The 18,251-nt window shown below is 29.1% G+C and overlaps 1 protein-coding gene across 1 annotated transcript; it reads right to left on the reverse strand.

Moving 5' to 3' along the window:
- Positions 1-6,166: 6,166 nt before the first annotated feature.
- Positions 6,167-16,814, reverse strand: LOC129989493 (microtubule-associated proteins 1A/1B light chain 3B-like). The gene is made up of 4 exons (XM_056098065.1): positions 16,713-16,814; positions 10,547-10,602; positions 8,597-8,703; positions 6,167-6,324 (listed from the first exon to the last, which is right to left on the reverse strand). Exons 1-4 carry the CDS (start codon positions 16,738-16,740, stop codon positions 6,168-6,170), a joined length of 348 nt encoding a protein of 115 aa, XP_055954040.1. The 5' UTR covers positions 16,741-16,814; the 3' UTR covers position 6,167.
- Between the last annotated feature and the right edge of the window lie 1,437 nt (positions 16,815-18,251).

The raw sequence follows: 18,251 nt of genomic DNA on the forward strand, positions 1-18,251 counted from the left end.
ATTGCTGTACTGTACTATTTCGATTTACTAGAGTTGTTATTTCCTTCAATTAATCATGATGTGCGACTTAATCTGCGTGCACTGTTGCTACATATATTGCAGTTGTTTCAATACTCTGTTGAATCAAATCAACTTGTGAATTAGACTGCGTGTTTCTGCAATGCAATATATTTTTTTTGTTGTTGATGTTACTTCTCTAAGTCAAATCATGACTTGTAAATTCATTTGTGCATTTGTTACCTCTTTTATTATTTTTCTGTCAAATCCTTAATCCATTGTTTTGATAAGCAATTAAGTTTCATATCTGACAGTTTTAAAATACGATAAATTTTGATGAAAAATTGTGTTTTTCTTTCTCTTTTTAAATTTCAGGCCATAGGCGATCTTTAGAACTGATCCTATTACTCTTATGGTATGCCCAGTTTATTTATTAAAATAGACCAAGAGAAAAATGGCGTGAATATGTAATCATATAATAAAAAAATGGTGTGGTTTTTATTGTTTGATCTTGTGTTATCTAATGGCAGAGATTCAATATATTATACAACATCGTTAGCAGTTTCTTTTTCCAGAGAAATTCAGTATCCAATTGCATATACCAAAATGAATTATTGATTAAAAAATAAAACAATCTGTAATTAAAATAAATTTCTATATTCATAAATCATTAAGAAAGAATGATTAATGTACAGCTTTTTCAGTATGTCATTCCATTCTTAATAAGAATGTGAAATTCCTTTAAAATATTTTTCTTTATGTATCAAGTTTTATTTTTTCATGCATATCCTGCGAATTAATAGTTTTTTTTGTCATTAATGTTGAGAACAGGAATGTCAGATATAATTTTTTTTTTGGTACATCATTGAGCTCATGCCTTTACTGTCGTTTATCTTTTTTTAGTTACGTTGTTCTTCATTGATGTTTTAAAGTTCATAGTTAGAAATTACAGGAAAAATCAAGCACTTTAGAAAATAAATAATGATCTCTTTACATTTATGCATACGCCAGCCAGGGTATTTTATAAGCATGGGATATAATGCATTATTTTTATTGATTTTTTAAAAAATTAATTTTAAATATCTATTTTTTAAATTTTAATATTTATTTCTACAACACTATAGAAGCATAGCTTATTCTATAGTAAATTTTTTTTCTCTTTGTTTTAACAAAATGAAAAAAACATCATTTTTAAAAAACGAAGTCAACTTTTATAATCTTAACAATCAAAATATTTTTTTTTAATAGCTCTTTAAAATTAACAGATTACCAGTTAATTTGGATGGATACATCATTCTAAAAATTTCGAAAAAAATATAAAAGCATATCAGGACCATTTGGTATTGATTTTTTCATATTTGCAACAACAAATAATATTCGATATGGCTGGGATGGAGAGAACAAATTTTCTCCTCCGCTAACTCACCGTATTTAGCAATTTAGAACAATTCGTTTTCAACATTAAAAGGTTAAGAGATGAAACATTATCATATAGCTAACATCATAAAATTGGCAAAACTGTCACAATATTGACAATGGAACAACCGCTATAATGGCGATTTTTTTGATTAAATTTTTTCAATAGAATAAAAAATCTAGAAAGTAGAAGAAAGATATTCTAGAAATGGTCAGACAATAAAATACAAATAAATTTTCAATCAAATAAAATTTTCTTATTTTAGCTTTAAATATACTCTAAAATGTGATTGCATATTTTGCAAAGAAAAGTCTTCGATTCTTAGTTTTTATATATAACGGAAACGAATTCATGAAATTAGAAGGCAGCTTTGCAGTTAGAAGCAAAATGAAAATAAAAAATATCAGCGGATGCATTCTTTAAGTCTTTTTTGAAACCGTCGCGAGACAATATATTGCACTGTCACAAAATTTTAACAAGACTGAGTAAAGAAAACATTTCTTTTTATTATGAAGTTAATTGTTGATGTTGTTATGTTGATTTTATGATTTCCGAACAGGATATTACCGTACCGATCATTAACACTCTCAGTCAATGATCATTTCAAAACTGGTTGTGTTGCTGATAAAAATTACTTATGGAAGAGATTACAACATTTTAAACGTTATCTACAAGAGTAAGATTTGGCAAAATTCGATATGATTTTTAATGACATAAATTTGAAGTACAGTATAAATAATTTCACCATTGTAATTTATGAGAGATGAATTGTTTATCAATAAATTTATACAAAAACATATGAAGAAAGCCAAGGAATAAGGATATTTTTTATCATAAATTTAGTATACCTATGTCGTAACAATTACCATATATCTCCTTTATTTTAAATAACTAAAATTTGAAATATCAATTCATTACCTGATTGAAATATAACAACCTACATTAATAGAGAGTTATTAGGTTTCATCAGTTTTTGAAAAATTTCTTCTTGAGTCATTTGTTTAATTGAATAATTTCGAACTCAAAACTCGTAAGATGTTTTATTGTTATGGGAGCAATATGATAAGACGAATTTGGACAAGCTTATCATACTTTGCATCATCCATCTTTGGCTGTTGACATAATCTAGAAAATCTCTTGATGGATATTTGCTGAGAAATATAGGTACGAAGATCTTCAGAAGGGCTTCAATACTCGCAATAATTTGGGAGCTTCTTTGATCCCCATCAACAAATATACACGAAGAGATTTATATAGTTACTGTAAATGCAATGGCAACAAAGATCGTACGTATAGTATATAAGAAGTATAGTAAATGTCAAAAAATTTGAACTCGTGAGTTTGACAAATCTCATTGTTTTAGATCTTCCTAAGTTTGCAATGCATTCTTTGGAAGATGTTTGTCTGTGACAAAGTTAACTCAAAAGCTCTCTGAACTAGACAGAATAAATTTTTAAGTATTAACTTATATACTCGATAAACTTTATATAGATAAAGTTAAAAAGCAAAATCTTATTTAAATATAAAATGTGATTCAAATTAGAGCCGTCTCCCAGATACGCGAAATATATTGATATACAAACAAAGATTGCTCTTTTAAAGTTATAAGATGAGCTAGAACTTCAAAGAAATAAAATCGAAAGAAAAATTTCTTAATGCTGCAAGCAATAAGTATAAAGCATCTTATTCAAGAGGATGAAATGAGACCTGAAAAACAACATTGTCTGACAACTTTCCTCATATTGAAAATTATTGAGACCATCCCTTTTCATTTACTGAGTAAATAAACGCAGCTGTAGGAATTTGAAAAGCTAAAAGCGCTAGTGGAAAATTACTGCAATAAAAAAAAGTTTTATTGAGATAGTGTTGGAAAAGTTAAAAAAATGGACTATATAAATAAGCGTCATTTCCTTGTTAATTGTTTAGAATATCATATCTATGAGAAAAATGAATGCTTAAACCTATTTGAAGAAAAAGAACACGACATGTATTTTAATTCAATGCATGAAAATAATCAATTTTAATTGATTTATTCTAATATATTCCAGTGTTTTTGTACTACCATTCTGAAAATCGTAAATGGAAGCTAGATAGTTGATTTTACAGGATATTTGCAAATTAGATAAAATAAATAACGTTTGCAAGTTTAGAAAAAAATAAGAATGGGGTATATGTATTTTATAAACATGCCTTACAAAATATTAAATCAGTGTTGTAGATTGAAATTCTGAAAATTTGAAAATCTGATCACTTTATTTATAATTTATTCTTTTATTTCTTTGCAATTTAAATGCATTTTGTATAAATGAAATACAGCACACATACGCATATTGATAAGAGCACATATTTTACAATTTTTGATAGACGATTTATGTCTAGTAAATACTAGTCGATACTGGTATGTACTAAATGATTGAAGAATAATGAATACAAAATGAGTTCTTTACAAGTGGACCTGAAAAAAAAAAGAATCAAGATTAATGTTAGTAGCAATATTAAAAAAAAAGTTAACCTAAGATATCATTTAATATAGATACAAAATATGAACTTTTACTTTCATTTCAATAAATTAAAACAAGCGTAAGTGATGTCTCCAAATTTTCTCGTTTACTCTCTATTAAAAATATTATCCCAGAAAATGCCTTGCACGGCATTGATGTTCAATAATTACAAAATATCAACCTTTGGCGTGAATTTAACATTTTTATTCAATGTATCGTGAGATACTTGGCGAATTTTTTTGGCGATAAATCACTGACGTGTAGTTAATAGTATCTAAAAACGAATTTATGCTTCAAACGTGTTTTTCGCAAGTTTTTGAAACAAAACTTTCACACTACTGACCAATTTTGATATATTTAAGACATTGCGTTTACATGTTTCCAAGGGTACATACTGACAGACAGGCAACCTTTTCTTGGGTTTAACTAAAAATCTGATTATTGTCTTCTCTAGAGATGTTAAATCTGGGTGCCGAATTTTATCTATCTAGCTCTCTTTATCTCATAGTTAACACATTGACTACCGCATCACGCGCCAGTGCGTTACAGATAATATGCAATTGTACCAAACCATCTATGTTATTAGATGACCCCTTCTCTACTACAGTCAAGAGATAGTAAAGAAGGGGTCATCTAACTAGATGGAGGTCCCGAAATTGGGTGTGAGTCGTGGCAGCGAAAGTGTTAACTTACATTCGGAAAGAGGAACTTCCACTGAATGGATTTTGTTCAAAATTTGATAGAAATATACATGTTTGGCTTAAAGACCGCATACTAGATCTCATCTGTCTAGCTCAAAGTGTTTTTGAGTTACTTTGTCACAAACAAACCGAAGGGTATTTTTTAAAAATGTAATATTCTAAATTATTAGCTATTAGGTCTAAAACGTGGAGATTCATCAACATTTCGAATTCGAATTTTTTGATGAACACTACATTTTCTCTATACTATGTATAAGCGAAAGTAAAAATTAGTTTTAAGTATACTTCTCTGACGATACTTTCCCTCATATAATGCTTAACGAAACAACATTATAAATAACGATTATAAATATTTTAATAGCCTTAGTATAATTAAGCAAAAAATGAAGATAAGTTATTTTAGTTTATTATTAACAGTACTTTAAAACATTATTATTTTTTTCTGTCAATTAAATCATATAAAATTGATGATGACATACATAAATGATTTTGGCACAATTTTATTATTTAGGAACGTTTGAAAAGGTTTCGATATTCTGTAAGACAGAGTTAGTTCTCGTGGAATAAACTTTCTATTTATATACTTTATTCCAGAGAAAATAAAGAAAAAAAAATTATCTCGGCAAGTTGGAAGGCAAAGTTTGATTCCTTTGCATCCAAGTTACTATCTGTCAACATAAATTGTTGATGCTACAAACAGTCAATATTAAGACTAACAATCATTTTTCTGCCCCTGATTCCTAAATGAATGCAGCTACCGAAAAACTTTGCCTACAAAATTTGTTCGTATTAACGAGACGCTAATTTGGATCATTGGAATTATCTTTTTATCTTCAATATTAAGAAAGTTATAACGAAACCAAAATTTCTACTACCCACCGTTTCCATCTCCATTGAGATAGATGCCCCATTTACGAACTCGTCCGAGATTTTTACATTTCTAACAACACATCCCAAGCCAGCTAAAATTTGTGGTGAAAGCTTATAAGCCAGTTAACAGCTACACTACCCGAGCAATTGCTTTTGTATCGTGGTCATGTTACTGGGCTGCGAACCACAAGTTCCAAGGTTCTATCCTCGCGCACATCAATTAGCCACAAATTCATACTCTATTTATCTTGTTCACATGATAACATGGGCAAAGAGCTATATATATATATATATATATAGCAATAGGTAGTCTTCCTATAGGAATCTCCTTAAAAGGGATCAATTTAAATTCTTTGCATGCTCTGGTAATGAAGCTTAGATTTCGTATACTATTTGTCTTCCTTTGCTTATGCTACTTCGTCATCTGACCGCGGTTCAAAATTACGAGGTCCGTCCCAAAATAGCCCTAGTGTTGCTTTACAACGGGATGTTAATATAACTAAACTAAACCAAACTTGCTTATGCTACTAAATTGAGCCGGAAGTATCAAATTGGTAAAAAAGGTTCAAAGGCTGGCTCTGCAATAATTAATATCAAACAAAGAGACATACATACCTTTTTTTTTTCTTTTGTTTGTTTGTTTGCTTTTGTTTTTACGAACTACCAAATGGCATGTAGTCATCATCCAAAAACATTTTCACTTCCATATTTTATGTAGAGTATTCCATCCTCATCATGTCCCTCTTTATATAACTCGCAGATATGCATTGATGGGGAGATCATGATCCCATTTGTAGTGAGGTAAATAGATTCCTCTGGCATAAGGTTTAGTTTGCACCTGAGAAATAATATTTAGATGAATTTATTCACAAGGAGTAAAATATTTATATATAAAAACGCTAACGTACGTGGCACAGAAATGGAGCTTATTACTAATTGTCGAATGGCAGCAGTCAAATGTAAGCAAAACATCATACAAATTTCATATTGCTTCATTCATTGAACATTTTTACAGCTGTACTGAATCAAATGCTCCGGAGCTGCAAAATATTATTAAATGTGTTCTGAAGACAGTTCCTCAAGTCACCAAAGAGGACATTCAGTCATAGGCAAGAAGATATAAAAGAAATCAAGAAACCTACTTAAAACAAAAAGTTCAATCAAGTGCAAAAATATTCATAACCATTGCCAGATAATTGTGTTAAGACTTAAGATTAATGGGTGGTTTATCGTGCCAATCATCCAAAAAAACTCTCTAACAGTCTGCAATCTTGGGTATATACTATAAATGCTAATAAACGGCTTTTGAGGTTGCAATAAAAAATTGTAAGATTATATTTGGCGAGAAATATTGTCTTATTTTGACGCCCATATATTAATCTTAAGTCCAGCTGTAATCGTTATGACCTGACTACGGAAATCTTCCTACAAATGCCTACATATTTTTCAAAACGATTCCTTATAAAAATGCTTTTTGTATGCCAAAAATGCCAAAAAATTACTTTTTTATGATATAAATTTTATTTTCATACAAATTTTTATTTAATTTGATACACTATCTGAAACAATGTTTTGAAATGCTATGATGGGATTCAAATTCTCCGTTAGAACATTCAAGCATGTGCTTTCACCAGTCATTCAATCCGTTTTAAGATTTTGACTTCCGCTTTTATTTCGTAATGTATAGACTTTGTAATTCGCAATAAACTTTTTTTTTATATACAAACAGTTTCAGCACACTATTTTATTCAATATTTTTATTCAACAGCGAAAAGTTATGAGCTAGATATTATAAAATTTAATGCACAGTTTTAGCATCTAAAATATAGTTTTACATCCATTTTTGAACCAAATCGGTCAAAGGACTGAGCCTCTGTTCCTTCGAATACAAGTAAACACCAGATCATTCAAAAACGCCTTGGCATAGACAAATGAAATTTGGTATGTGATCTTTAATTAAAATCTAAAATTGTAGCACTGAGTCAGAGGGACTTTTTTTTGTTGTTGTTCTCAAATCAATTAAGAAAAAAAAAAAAAAAATCCCAAAATGCATTTCCACACGAGTCACAAAAGGCTTTTTTGTAGAAATCTAAAAATAAAAATCAGTCCACTCTTGTGTTCAGATTTTTTCTTCCCCATGGTCCAAAATTTTTATAAGGATAAGAGGGGCGTGTGTGTGGATTTATGTCTTGCTAGAGAATATGCTAGCTGGTTTCCGGGAGACTATTTCCTCTGTTTAGGATATTGTGTTCACAGACTGTCAGGGAGAAAAGGAGTATTTGTGGAAAAAATGTTTTTTGGACTCCGATATTTCAGAAACTTGAAGACTTATCGAAATCCCGGGAACAAATTTTCTTAATTATTATAATACTTTTGTTATAATATAAGATTGTTGTATAAAATTTATATAATTATTTGTTGTATAAAAGAAAGTAAACCATAAACAACTACTCCGATCTAACCGAAGGCCTTCGGAAATATTAAATAATCGGAACGCTGCAACAGCATGGACGGGAACTATGGTTGAGACCTCCTTTCCGTATGGTATATCCCATCATCGGTAGGGGATAGTCGGTCCTACATCATTTCTGTACCCCCACGGAGACGAGAGCCAATTACCATATCGTTAGGGAACAAATAAGAGAAAATGAAAATACATAAGTTGATATTTGATGGATTCTCGAAGCATGCATACTTGGGTTTAGATTATTAAATAAACAAAGAAAGCATACTCAGGCAATTGCCAAGGGATCTTACAAATTAAGAGGCTAACACACTTTCAAATTTTTACGATATTATTGTTTTATTTAATTACGTTACAATATAATAAATTAACTTTTTAGTATGTGATATGCAACTCAGTATTTTGTTATTACAGTTTTTTGAAATTTGCTATTTAAGATTATTTTCACAGAGTTAAAATTAAAATCGATAAAAATAGTAAAATGAATTTTAAAGTTACAGGTTTTGAAAGTTTGAGATAAGAAATAAACTCGATTTTTTTTTTTTTTTTCCCCTTTCTAATTTTTCTCGAAGGCTTAATTCAGCCCTGTATACTTATCATTAGACTTCTGACTCTGAATATTTACTATAATATATGGGGAACTTACCGAATCAAATTGAAAAGATGTATAGCTAGCATGTCATTTCTGAGTAAGAATTTAGATGGTTTCAGAGGCGGTAAATTGCTTGCAGATGACATTCGAGTAATTACAACCTGGATAAAAAAATAAAAAAAAATCATTAAGCATATTTTAATTATTACACGAAAAGAATTGGTAACAGGGCAGTCTTAAACATTACAGAACCTTGGACAAAAGCAATATAGCGCCTCATCATACAGAAAGCTAAAAATTTTAGTGAGTCTGTCCCAATTGAAAAAAAAAATTCAGGGGCAAAGAGCAATGATAAAAGAAGAAGAAAAAACCTTGTATTCTCTGGTTAACAACCTAAAATTTCGCAAATCAGGACCTTAAAAAAAGTATGATTTTGCAACACAATTTCCACCATTCTTGATTGTATAGATTAATTCCAACTCTTAGCTTCTGTTTTATTTACTGCATGTATTTATTTCTTAAAATATTGATATATTTTTAATAAAGAGTCAAATATTCTTTTCTGTATAACCTATTCTATAGGTTTATTTAATCTAAAAATATATACTGTTACGAATTTGTAATGTTTCTCAATGCGGAAGGTCTTATGGTAAGGAAAGCCTTTTTACAGATAGAGATGGTGGATGTTGTTAAAACAATCTTTGTCCTTTGCGAAAAATAGAAGATTCCAGAATCTACAGGAATATTGGTGTATGCTCATTAGAAAGGACGTTATGAAGATCCTTCTAGAACCTTCTTAGCCTTGGCAAGGAAATTATAAAATGGCACTAGGCAGAGTTGGAGTCAGTCCAGCATTGAGTATGGTGTTGAGTAGCCTGTCAATAGCCGGATCGAAAGTCTGAGTTCTTTTGCTGTTACTACTGATTAGCTGTTTGTGTGCTGCTGTTCTTTTATGTGCTTCGATTGCGTTTTGCTGACTGTATGTTCGTGTTGTATAAAGCACCGTTCTTTGTTATTTACCCTGCTGAACTGCTTCACCATTTGTCCACAACATCGGGCCCATTAATTTTACAGATTTACTGATTTTTTGTAATAATGCTTATGATATAATAAACTTGTGGTTACGATTAATATAATTTATCTTATAAATATTTTATATTCTTAGTTATATCTTATTTATTTATTTACATGGTGCATTAATACCTATTTCAATTTTAGCAAAAGAAGTATCTTATTCAAGTTCATAATTTTATGTCTATTTAGATAACATAATATATAAATTTGTATAACAGCAATTTTATGTATATAAACATCTTTACCTTCAACATCGGATTGTAAAATAAGCAACCTCGCGATTTGGAGGAATAGGGGTATGACTAGAGACGTTTTTGAGGGGCAAATTTATAGAATAATCTAATTTCTAGCTTTCACTTGATTTATAAGAGTCATCTACTCGCTCTTATTCAAATTCAATTAAGAAAAATTTTAGAGCATTGTTTTTAAGATTCTTTCTTCGTACTTTGAATTTTGCCTTCAATGTGTTTCAGTCTTTTCCACAGCTGGCTGAATGGCTCATTCGTCAATAGCTTCGACAAATTTTAAAATTCTTTGCAATTCTTTAATTTAAATTCTAATTTAATTTTTAAGTAGAGGTGACTTAATCCGATTATTCTTGAAGCTATTCCTTAATTAATCGTTTCAAACAGCTATTAAAAATTGCTTGCTTAGAGATTAAAGTAAAATTATTCACATTTTCTTTCAGGCTTGGAAGTTCAAACGGAACCTTGAAATTTGACATACCAAAGGTCTCCTATAGGACCTAGTGCGGTCCTATTTTTATCTTATTCAACACTTCTATATTATTTATACCATTGATATACTCATTTTATACTGATATGCTCATTTTAACTTATTTCCGAAGTGGGAAATATTATTCCGTGCTCTTCTGTATCATGAACATTAAGTCTACAAGTAAGATAATAGCAAATAAATAAAGTTACTCACAGGTACACGGTCAGGTGCTTTTTTCATGAGAAGCTTGACTGTTTCTCTTCGTCTACCTAAAAAAATTAAGATAAAAAATGATCTTAATCAACAGAAGATGTTTCCACAAAACTTTTTGGCATATTCTCTAACAAACTTGTAATGCCACAGAACGCCTTTCATGGTATTGGCATGAAATAGCTTTCTTCCAAAATTTAATAAGGAGTTATAATTTGGATGTCAAAATTCTGCGCTATTTTGTTTTTTCCATCAAACTCTCTTCATTTTGTAATTATCGCGTACTAATTTATATTCGTCGAAGAGATAAACTTCGTCTGAATCGATTTCACTCAAAATTTGACAAAAATCTAAAATTTAATGTAAAAATCACATAACGAATTTCATCTGTCAAGCTCTAAGTGTTTTTGAGGTATCGTCTTTATGGACATAGAAACGACTTCATAGACATGTTGTCAGACAAACATAATTAAAAATTGTGTTTTTCGAACAAAAGTGGCCCTAAATGAATAAGATTTTTCAAAATTTTAATTTTGAATTTTTTGTGCATTACATCATTTTTTTTGTGTGTGTGTGTGTGTATTTTATATTCAAAAAGATAAAACGGAAAATAACGTTATACAACAATTTTTAAAATTAAAAACGGATAGATTATCTTTATCGCAGAGATTTATTTTAAATTGTTAACTTTTCAAAAATAATCTCTAATTACTTAATAAACAGAAATTAATTACTATAAATAAAATAAAAATAATGAAAAATTATAATAACAATGAAAATAATGAAGTAATATTTTAAATAAGAATCTCGACAAATAATTTCTTTATATAAATCAACGGTGTACAGCTGTTTGTATACAATAGTTAAAAAAATATATCTTCAAATAAATAGCGTAAATCTCATTTAATGCATCAATTTTTTGTAATTTTTCTGATTCACTGCGTAATACTCAGTTGTGAATACTCAAGGTGAATTCGAGGGCTTAAAAGTTATTCACCTGTGATCATTGAGGTTATATGGAATAGGCGGGTTTAACTAACTGCACAAATTAGAAACATCAATAAATATTTCAAACTTTTAGCTTTGAATCTGAATTTATTAAAAATGAGTTCATATTATAGGCAATATTTGAACATATTATTGTGTTTGGTGAAATATCATCAACGTTTCATTTAATTTTTACTTATTTTAAATAACCATTAAATTTTAAAAAGCGTTCAGAGTTGACTTCTAGCTTCTGAAGTATATCATTGTCAGTGGTTTATCCTGTAGAATGCCGATACAAACATGTTCGTCTGTACTATTAACATAGATAAAAACTACACAAATGGAAGAAATTATTTCTCAATTCTGTATATTATTTCAGAAAGTATTCTGTTTCTATTTTTATCTGTTTCGAAGTACTACAAACCACTTTGCTAAAATTCGCCAATCTAAAGTGAGAATAAGGCTTACCATTTGTTGGTGGAAAATGGGTTTATAAATTATTGGAGCTGATTCTCTGAACCTGAACTCTGAATAATTTAATTAGAAACCTGATTTGAAGCTGCTATTTGATTAATTATGAAAGGTTCCCATTTGATTTTTTTTATCATTTGTACTTAACGTTAAGTTTTTAACTTAAGGCTAAATTAAGTCGGTAAAATATATTTATACTGATTAATTCAAATTCAAAATAAAAAAAAACTGTTTAAAATGAATTTTAATTTTTTAAATTAAATTTATCCGTGTTTCTTTAATTTTTATATGTGAAAAATAAAATGTGTATGTATATGTAATATAATAAATTCCAACTAAGAATCAATTATTAACAAGACGTCTACGAGATTCCGAAAAGAAAAAGATAATACATTTCCCTGCTATGTTCGAACATCATTACTGATTTATTCAATTGAAACTGATTTGCGGAATACGAAAAAAAAAACCCCTCTAAAACATTAAAAGAGTTTTTTTAAGCCTTTCAAAAATCTTGAGCTAACAAAAAAAAAAAAAAAAAAAAAAAAAAAAGACTACTTAGGAACAATGTGCATTGAACTATTCTATAAAATTTACATTATATCAAAAACCTTTCTAAATAATCTTAACACAGTAAAAAGAGCTTTAAAAATTTCTTTATAATAATCTTACTGCTATACATGTTGAGAAATGTCAAAAATTTTATTGAAAAATCTGATGCCCTTTACGATATATTTTAGATTTTATGATCCAAGTAAAAGTCGATGCTTTATTGCACAACATAATTATTGGCTTTTCTTATGTTTATCGACAAAAAAAAAAAAAATTACTTTAAGTTTTTTTTCTTTATGGGATTTTACTTATTTGGTCCAGAAAATGGAGTAAAATTTGCTAAGCTCCTAGCTGAACAAATTCTTTTCTGACGTTTAGAACTTATAAAATATTATTTGATGCGGATTTAGTAACTTTTGATAAAGTCGGTTTGTGGATTTCTGTAGATTTGAACAATTTCCCTTGGTACACTCCATGTAAATCGATATATACTTTGTTGGTTGGCAACCAACCAACCAACCTTGAAAATGCAATTCGATGGGTTGGGGGCAATATTTTCCCTTTTTCTCCTCTTTCAAAAGAGGTGAAAAGGTCGTTCTTGACCCCTCAATTCCAGCCAAGCCCCCCATGCCCGTCTAAGAAAAACACGTTTTATGGTTTCTTTTGTCCTTGAACCAGTTTTCTTCACAGGCAGCGACCTTGACCTTGAGTATTTCTTCCTACTTTAGACTTGGTTGCACTAAAAATTCTGTTCTTCCTAGAGCTGTCTTTTATTTACTTATGGCAGAAATATTTAGTTTTCCTTTAAAAATATTCTTTTTCGTTAGTATTCTAAATCAAGCACAAATTTAAAAAAATTTAGTGAATAGAAAATTCGTCAGAATTCTCTATCATTTATTTTATAATGAGAAATGAAGTTTCATAATAGTTTGATGAATTTTGTAAATTTTTCCTCTCAAAAAAAAATAAGATTTCTCATACAAAATGCTTGGAGCAATGTAAAAAAAACAAACAAATAAACTATTGTTTATAATTTATCACAAATAACTGTACGTTTTAAAGAAACAACAATCCAAAATAACCAATTTTGCTGTTTTTTTATTGCATTTCTGAACGCAGATAAAATTTTAATTTCATCTATACTCTGTTTCACCCTAACTTGGCAGTATTGTAAAAGGTAGAGAATGTGACGCTCCGCGTTGGGAAAGAGTTCCCCATCAATTCCGACTTTAAAATAGTTAAAATGCGCAGAAATTTATCAAATAATATCATAAATTACAGAAATCCTTTTTTATCAATATGTATTTAAAATTATTCTCAAGTTAGAAGTGCTTATATGTTAAGTATTTTGTCAATAAAGCGAACGAATAAAACTAAAAGATTGACATAATGAATTCTACTTTGGCTAGAACCGGTCTTCAAGGTCAAATATTTGGCGCGCTTTTCTTTTACGTCTCCGCCAACTCAATTTCATTCAGTTCGCAACCATTATCATCTTCCGTACTTTTTTATTCTCGCTTTTTTAGCAGCTGATATTTTTGATACTATTAATCGTATTAGTAGTTATTAGTTTTGTTTGGTGAATATTTATTCGATTCGTCATTTCTATTAACTTCTAAAATGTTTGAAAAAGAGAAAGTGTTATCATCGACTACGCTGTGCACACCTTCAAGACGAGTGAAACCAACAAAAAGTGTAGCACGCAGAAACATATTAAATGTTTATTCTCGACTCCGAGAAAACCCTTAAGATTCTATCAATAAAATCGTCGATAAAGTTTCGCATCTTACACATGTTTCGCAATGAACGGTTTTCCTTTTGAAAAAAGAAATAAAGGCATCCTTTAAGTACCCTGGAAAGAAGCGACCAGGCTCAGCAGATAAACATTCAGGTCTTGTAAAATATGATGATTTTACATTATTCTGTATTTGACGAAAAATCCATGCATTTTTTTTTCGCAGAAATGAGATCTCAACATTAGATAAAGTTTTAAAAGATGTGAACGATGATACAGATATCTTTTCGAAAAACATTAGCCGAACTAAGCTTTACAGAATATTGAAAGATATATTGTTTTCTTTTGAGAAACGGTGAAACGAAAGGAAATAACTTTAATGATTTATTAAAATAATGTGTCAATAATATTGAAAAAATAATGAAAATAAGGAAACAACTAATTCTCCGATAAAGTGATAATATGATAAAGTAAATAAATATTTACTATTTGGTGAAAAATTTGAGAGATAAAGTTTCGCCAGCGATCTGCATTTCTAGTAACTTTGTGCTTTAAAGTAACCCTGTTCCCCTGACGACGGCTGCGATTCGGCATGCCTAGAATATACACTACTGCCAAGTTAGGGTGAAACAGAGTATAGCAAAATCGTTTGCACCTGCATACAGAATTCTATTTCTGCAATGATATGCCTTTCTGAGATAAGATAACATAAAAATTACTAATATTATTCCAAATTTACAAAAAATACAAGTTATAAAATAAATATATCACACGCATTCAAATGTATTTTTACAAATTTAGGCGAACAATTTAAAATGTTTACTTATATTTTCTTTTATTAAATGGATATTGAGATTTTTCTTTTCTCTTAAAGCCAATAAATAAATAAATAAAATAAAAGTTTAATTTCAATTTATATTTTTCCATGTATATAATAAATTAACTAATTTGTATTCCAAAATATCAATTCATTTGTTGGATTTAAGATTATTTTAGATTAGATTAATTTTCTCCTATCTGAAGCAGCGAAAACGGTTTATACATATAGATAAACAGATTGGCAACAGAGAGCTGTCATATTCATCAACTTTTGGTATCAACAAGCTCTTGTGTATGTTTTTAAACACAGTTGTTAGCAATCTAAATAAAATTCAGTTCGAAATACTGTTGGAAAAAAATTCGAATTCCTGCAATTGACAAGTTTTTCGTAGAATTTTGCTAACAAATCAACTCAAGTTATAATTATTCTTATCGATGTTATTAAATCAAAATGTTGTTTATCAAAAACTACGAAAACAGCAAAGCGAATTATGATATAGCAGACAGGATCGCTGAAGACATTTTGCTATCGACAGACGTTGTCCTAGACAGATCGCTATTTGACATTTTGCAGCAACATACGATAATTTGAGAGCAAATTTAGTTAACCTGTTTAAAATAAGTAAAATTTTAAATTTAAGTCGTTCGATAAAGCGGTAATTTTATATTATTATTTTTTCTTTCTGCTTCGACAACATTTTACATTAAAAAAATGTATAACGTATAACAATTTAGAATTTTTTTTAAAGCAATTCTTTGATGGTTTTTTTTAAAGATATTTAACTAAAAAATATGATACAATCGCCAAATCGTTATTTTTGAAGGCGATAAAGTACTAAATATGGCAACCTATCTGCGTATTCTTTAGTTAATATTTGGCGAGTTTTCTATTGCTTGAACGATTTGGCAGAAAATGGCAAAAAGTCTGCATCACGTTCCTTAGTTTTATCGCTTATTTTCAACATATAAAAAGCGCCTTTAATAACGATCATTCAATTATTCTTGATTTCCAATTTGAATTCAAATTAATTTCTATCAAGTGCTATCTTTTTTTTAAAAAAAAAAAAAAGAAAAGCCTTTATAGCTCTAAAAAAATTGCATTAAATATTATTAATAAAATGAAATCAAATAAATTAATAAATATTATAAATGAAATGAAATTATCCGGCAAAGTATAATGTATGTAAATAATCATCATCTACATACATTATATTTTCCCAGATTAATAATAGATCATTTAAAAACTAAAGCATATAAATAAACTTATACAAGAAGTACAATTTTAAAATTTTCTTCTATAATATATCTAAATTTCTAAATTCTCACTTTTAAGATCAGTTATCACATCTTGAATTGAAGTGAATTGAAAAAAAATGATAAAAAATACAGTGAGAAAAAGAATCGAAATATACTGGCTTTTTCCTAAAGAATAATTACAAATTCTAATTTTTTTCTGAATTTTTTATGTTTTTATTTTATTACCTTTATAACACAAATAACTAACTCATATAAAAATATTGATAATTTAACAAAATAAAATATTTTATTCTCCATATCAATATTGCTCATTTATTTAAAAAATAATATTTCATAAAAATGTTAACTTACTTTCAGACATTTCTTCCTGAAAACTCATTTAGTTCGAGCCGATGTGTGAAGTGTTGGCTCAAGTGGAAGAATGAGGACCGACCATTTTGTACAGAGAACAACTGCATCGTCCCTCTCCCCCTCTCAGACCAAGCGAATTAGGGGATCAGAACAAGACACTATTCATCCATTCTTCCTATGGTCAAAAGGGGTGAAAGCTAGTTTTAAGTTTCTTGGTGCAAGGACAGACATCGTTACTCCTCATAAAGTTATACAAAGATTTTTAATTTTTATGCAAGGATCCTCTCAGGAGAACATAGCATATCTTAAATATATATGAATTGAGCATTTTAATTCAAGATAAAGTCTGTTTGGAGCTATTTAAAGATAATTTCGATATAGTTTTTTTCAATTAAAATTAGGGATGTACTTCTTGTGTATTGCTGACCATCCGTGACCACTGAACATAGCAGTATGAACAGGATTTGTTATGGCTATAATTAAGAATTTACTGGAAGGAGGGGAGAAAGTGACCTCTCCAAGACCTCAAATACGAAAACGAAAGATTACCTTTGTTAAAGTTTGTTGCTATAATTTACACCGGGAGTCAGAAAGATTCTTCCAAAATTGTCTTCTTCTGTGTGTGTGTCATCTAATAAGAAAATCTTTTAGAAAAAACAAAAGCAAAAAAAAATCAGTGACTGATTTTTTTTAATGTCAGATTTATTTCAAAGACTAGTTTAATTCGTTGTACAAGATATTTTTAATCAATATAGTTCATAAAGATATAGTTTTTTCAAAAATATATCATTTGTATTAAATATACTTACCAAATTATAAAATTTGTTAATCTTTGTAAAAACACAAACAAATGGGAAGATAGCTTTACGAGGGGGGAGGGATGTGTCATAGAAAGCATGCAAAATTAGAAAATTGTAACACTTAACGGGGGGGAAGAACAGTTTTGCCTTTTCTGCTAGGGGTATAGATTGAAACAGGTACGACTCTAATTAATACGCGGGTTCGCAATGTTTCATTGCAGCTTCTGACATATAATCTAGCATTCCAGACCCCTAAAAATAGGCCCAAAATATTCTGTATTGGATCTATGAAAAATTCTATTACCCTGGCGGTGACGAAATGCAATAAGGAGCCTGTAATTATTCATAATTTTGCTCGTTTAGAACAACCTAAAAAGTTACAAAGAACAACTGGCTTTTCTCAAGAAATCTCTTACCTAATTACTCTTAAAAATTACCGAAAAAGATTACTGAATTACTGAAAAAGATATCTGATATTCACAAATAGTTGTTACGCTAAAACATGCTTCAGAATTTTAATGTATATATATTTATATATGTAATGATGCTTCAAAATCTAATTTAAACCTAACTGATTTCCAAATTTTTTTTTATCTTAATTTAATCCTATTAATTTCATTCTAAATGCTCTCTTATTTCCTGATCCAATTCTCTCATTTTTACAAAATTAATTCTGTAAAAGTGATGGTTTTAGCATTTTCTCACGAGTCAAGTAAAGGGATAAAAATCCCTAATGCTT

Source organism: Argiope bruennichi, chromosome 10, assembly GCF_947563725.1.
Source record: "Argiope bruennichi chromosome 10, qqArgBrue1.1, whole genome shotgun sequence".
In the NCBI taxonomy this organism is placed as follows: Eukaryota; Metazoa; Arthropoda; class Arachnida; order Araneae; family Araneidae; genus Argiope; species Argiope bruennichi.

Bases quoted from the DNA above. Each gene is read 5' to 3' on its own strand.
- LOC129989493 (XM_056098065.1), bottom strand. From the start codon at position 16,740: ATGAGTTTTCAGGAAGAAATGTCTGAAA. The intron at 10,603-16,712 runs GTAAGTTAACAT...TAATTTTTTTAG, and splicing joins TCAGGAAGAAATGTCTGAAA to GTAGACGAAGAGAAACAGTC. The intron at 8,704-10,546 runs GTGAGTAACTTT...TTTTTTATCCAG, and splicing joins AAGCACCTGACCGTGTACCT to GTTGTAATTACTCGAATGTC.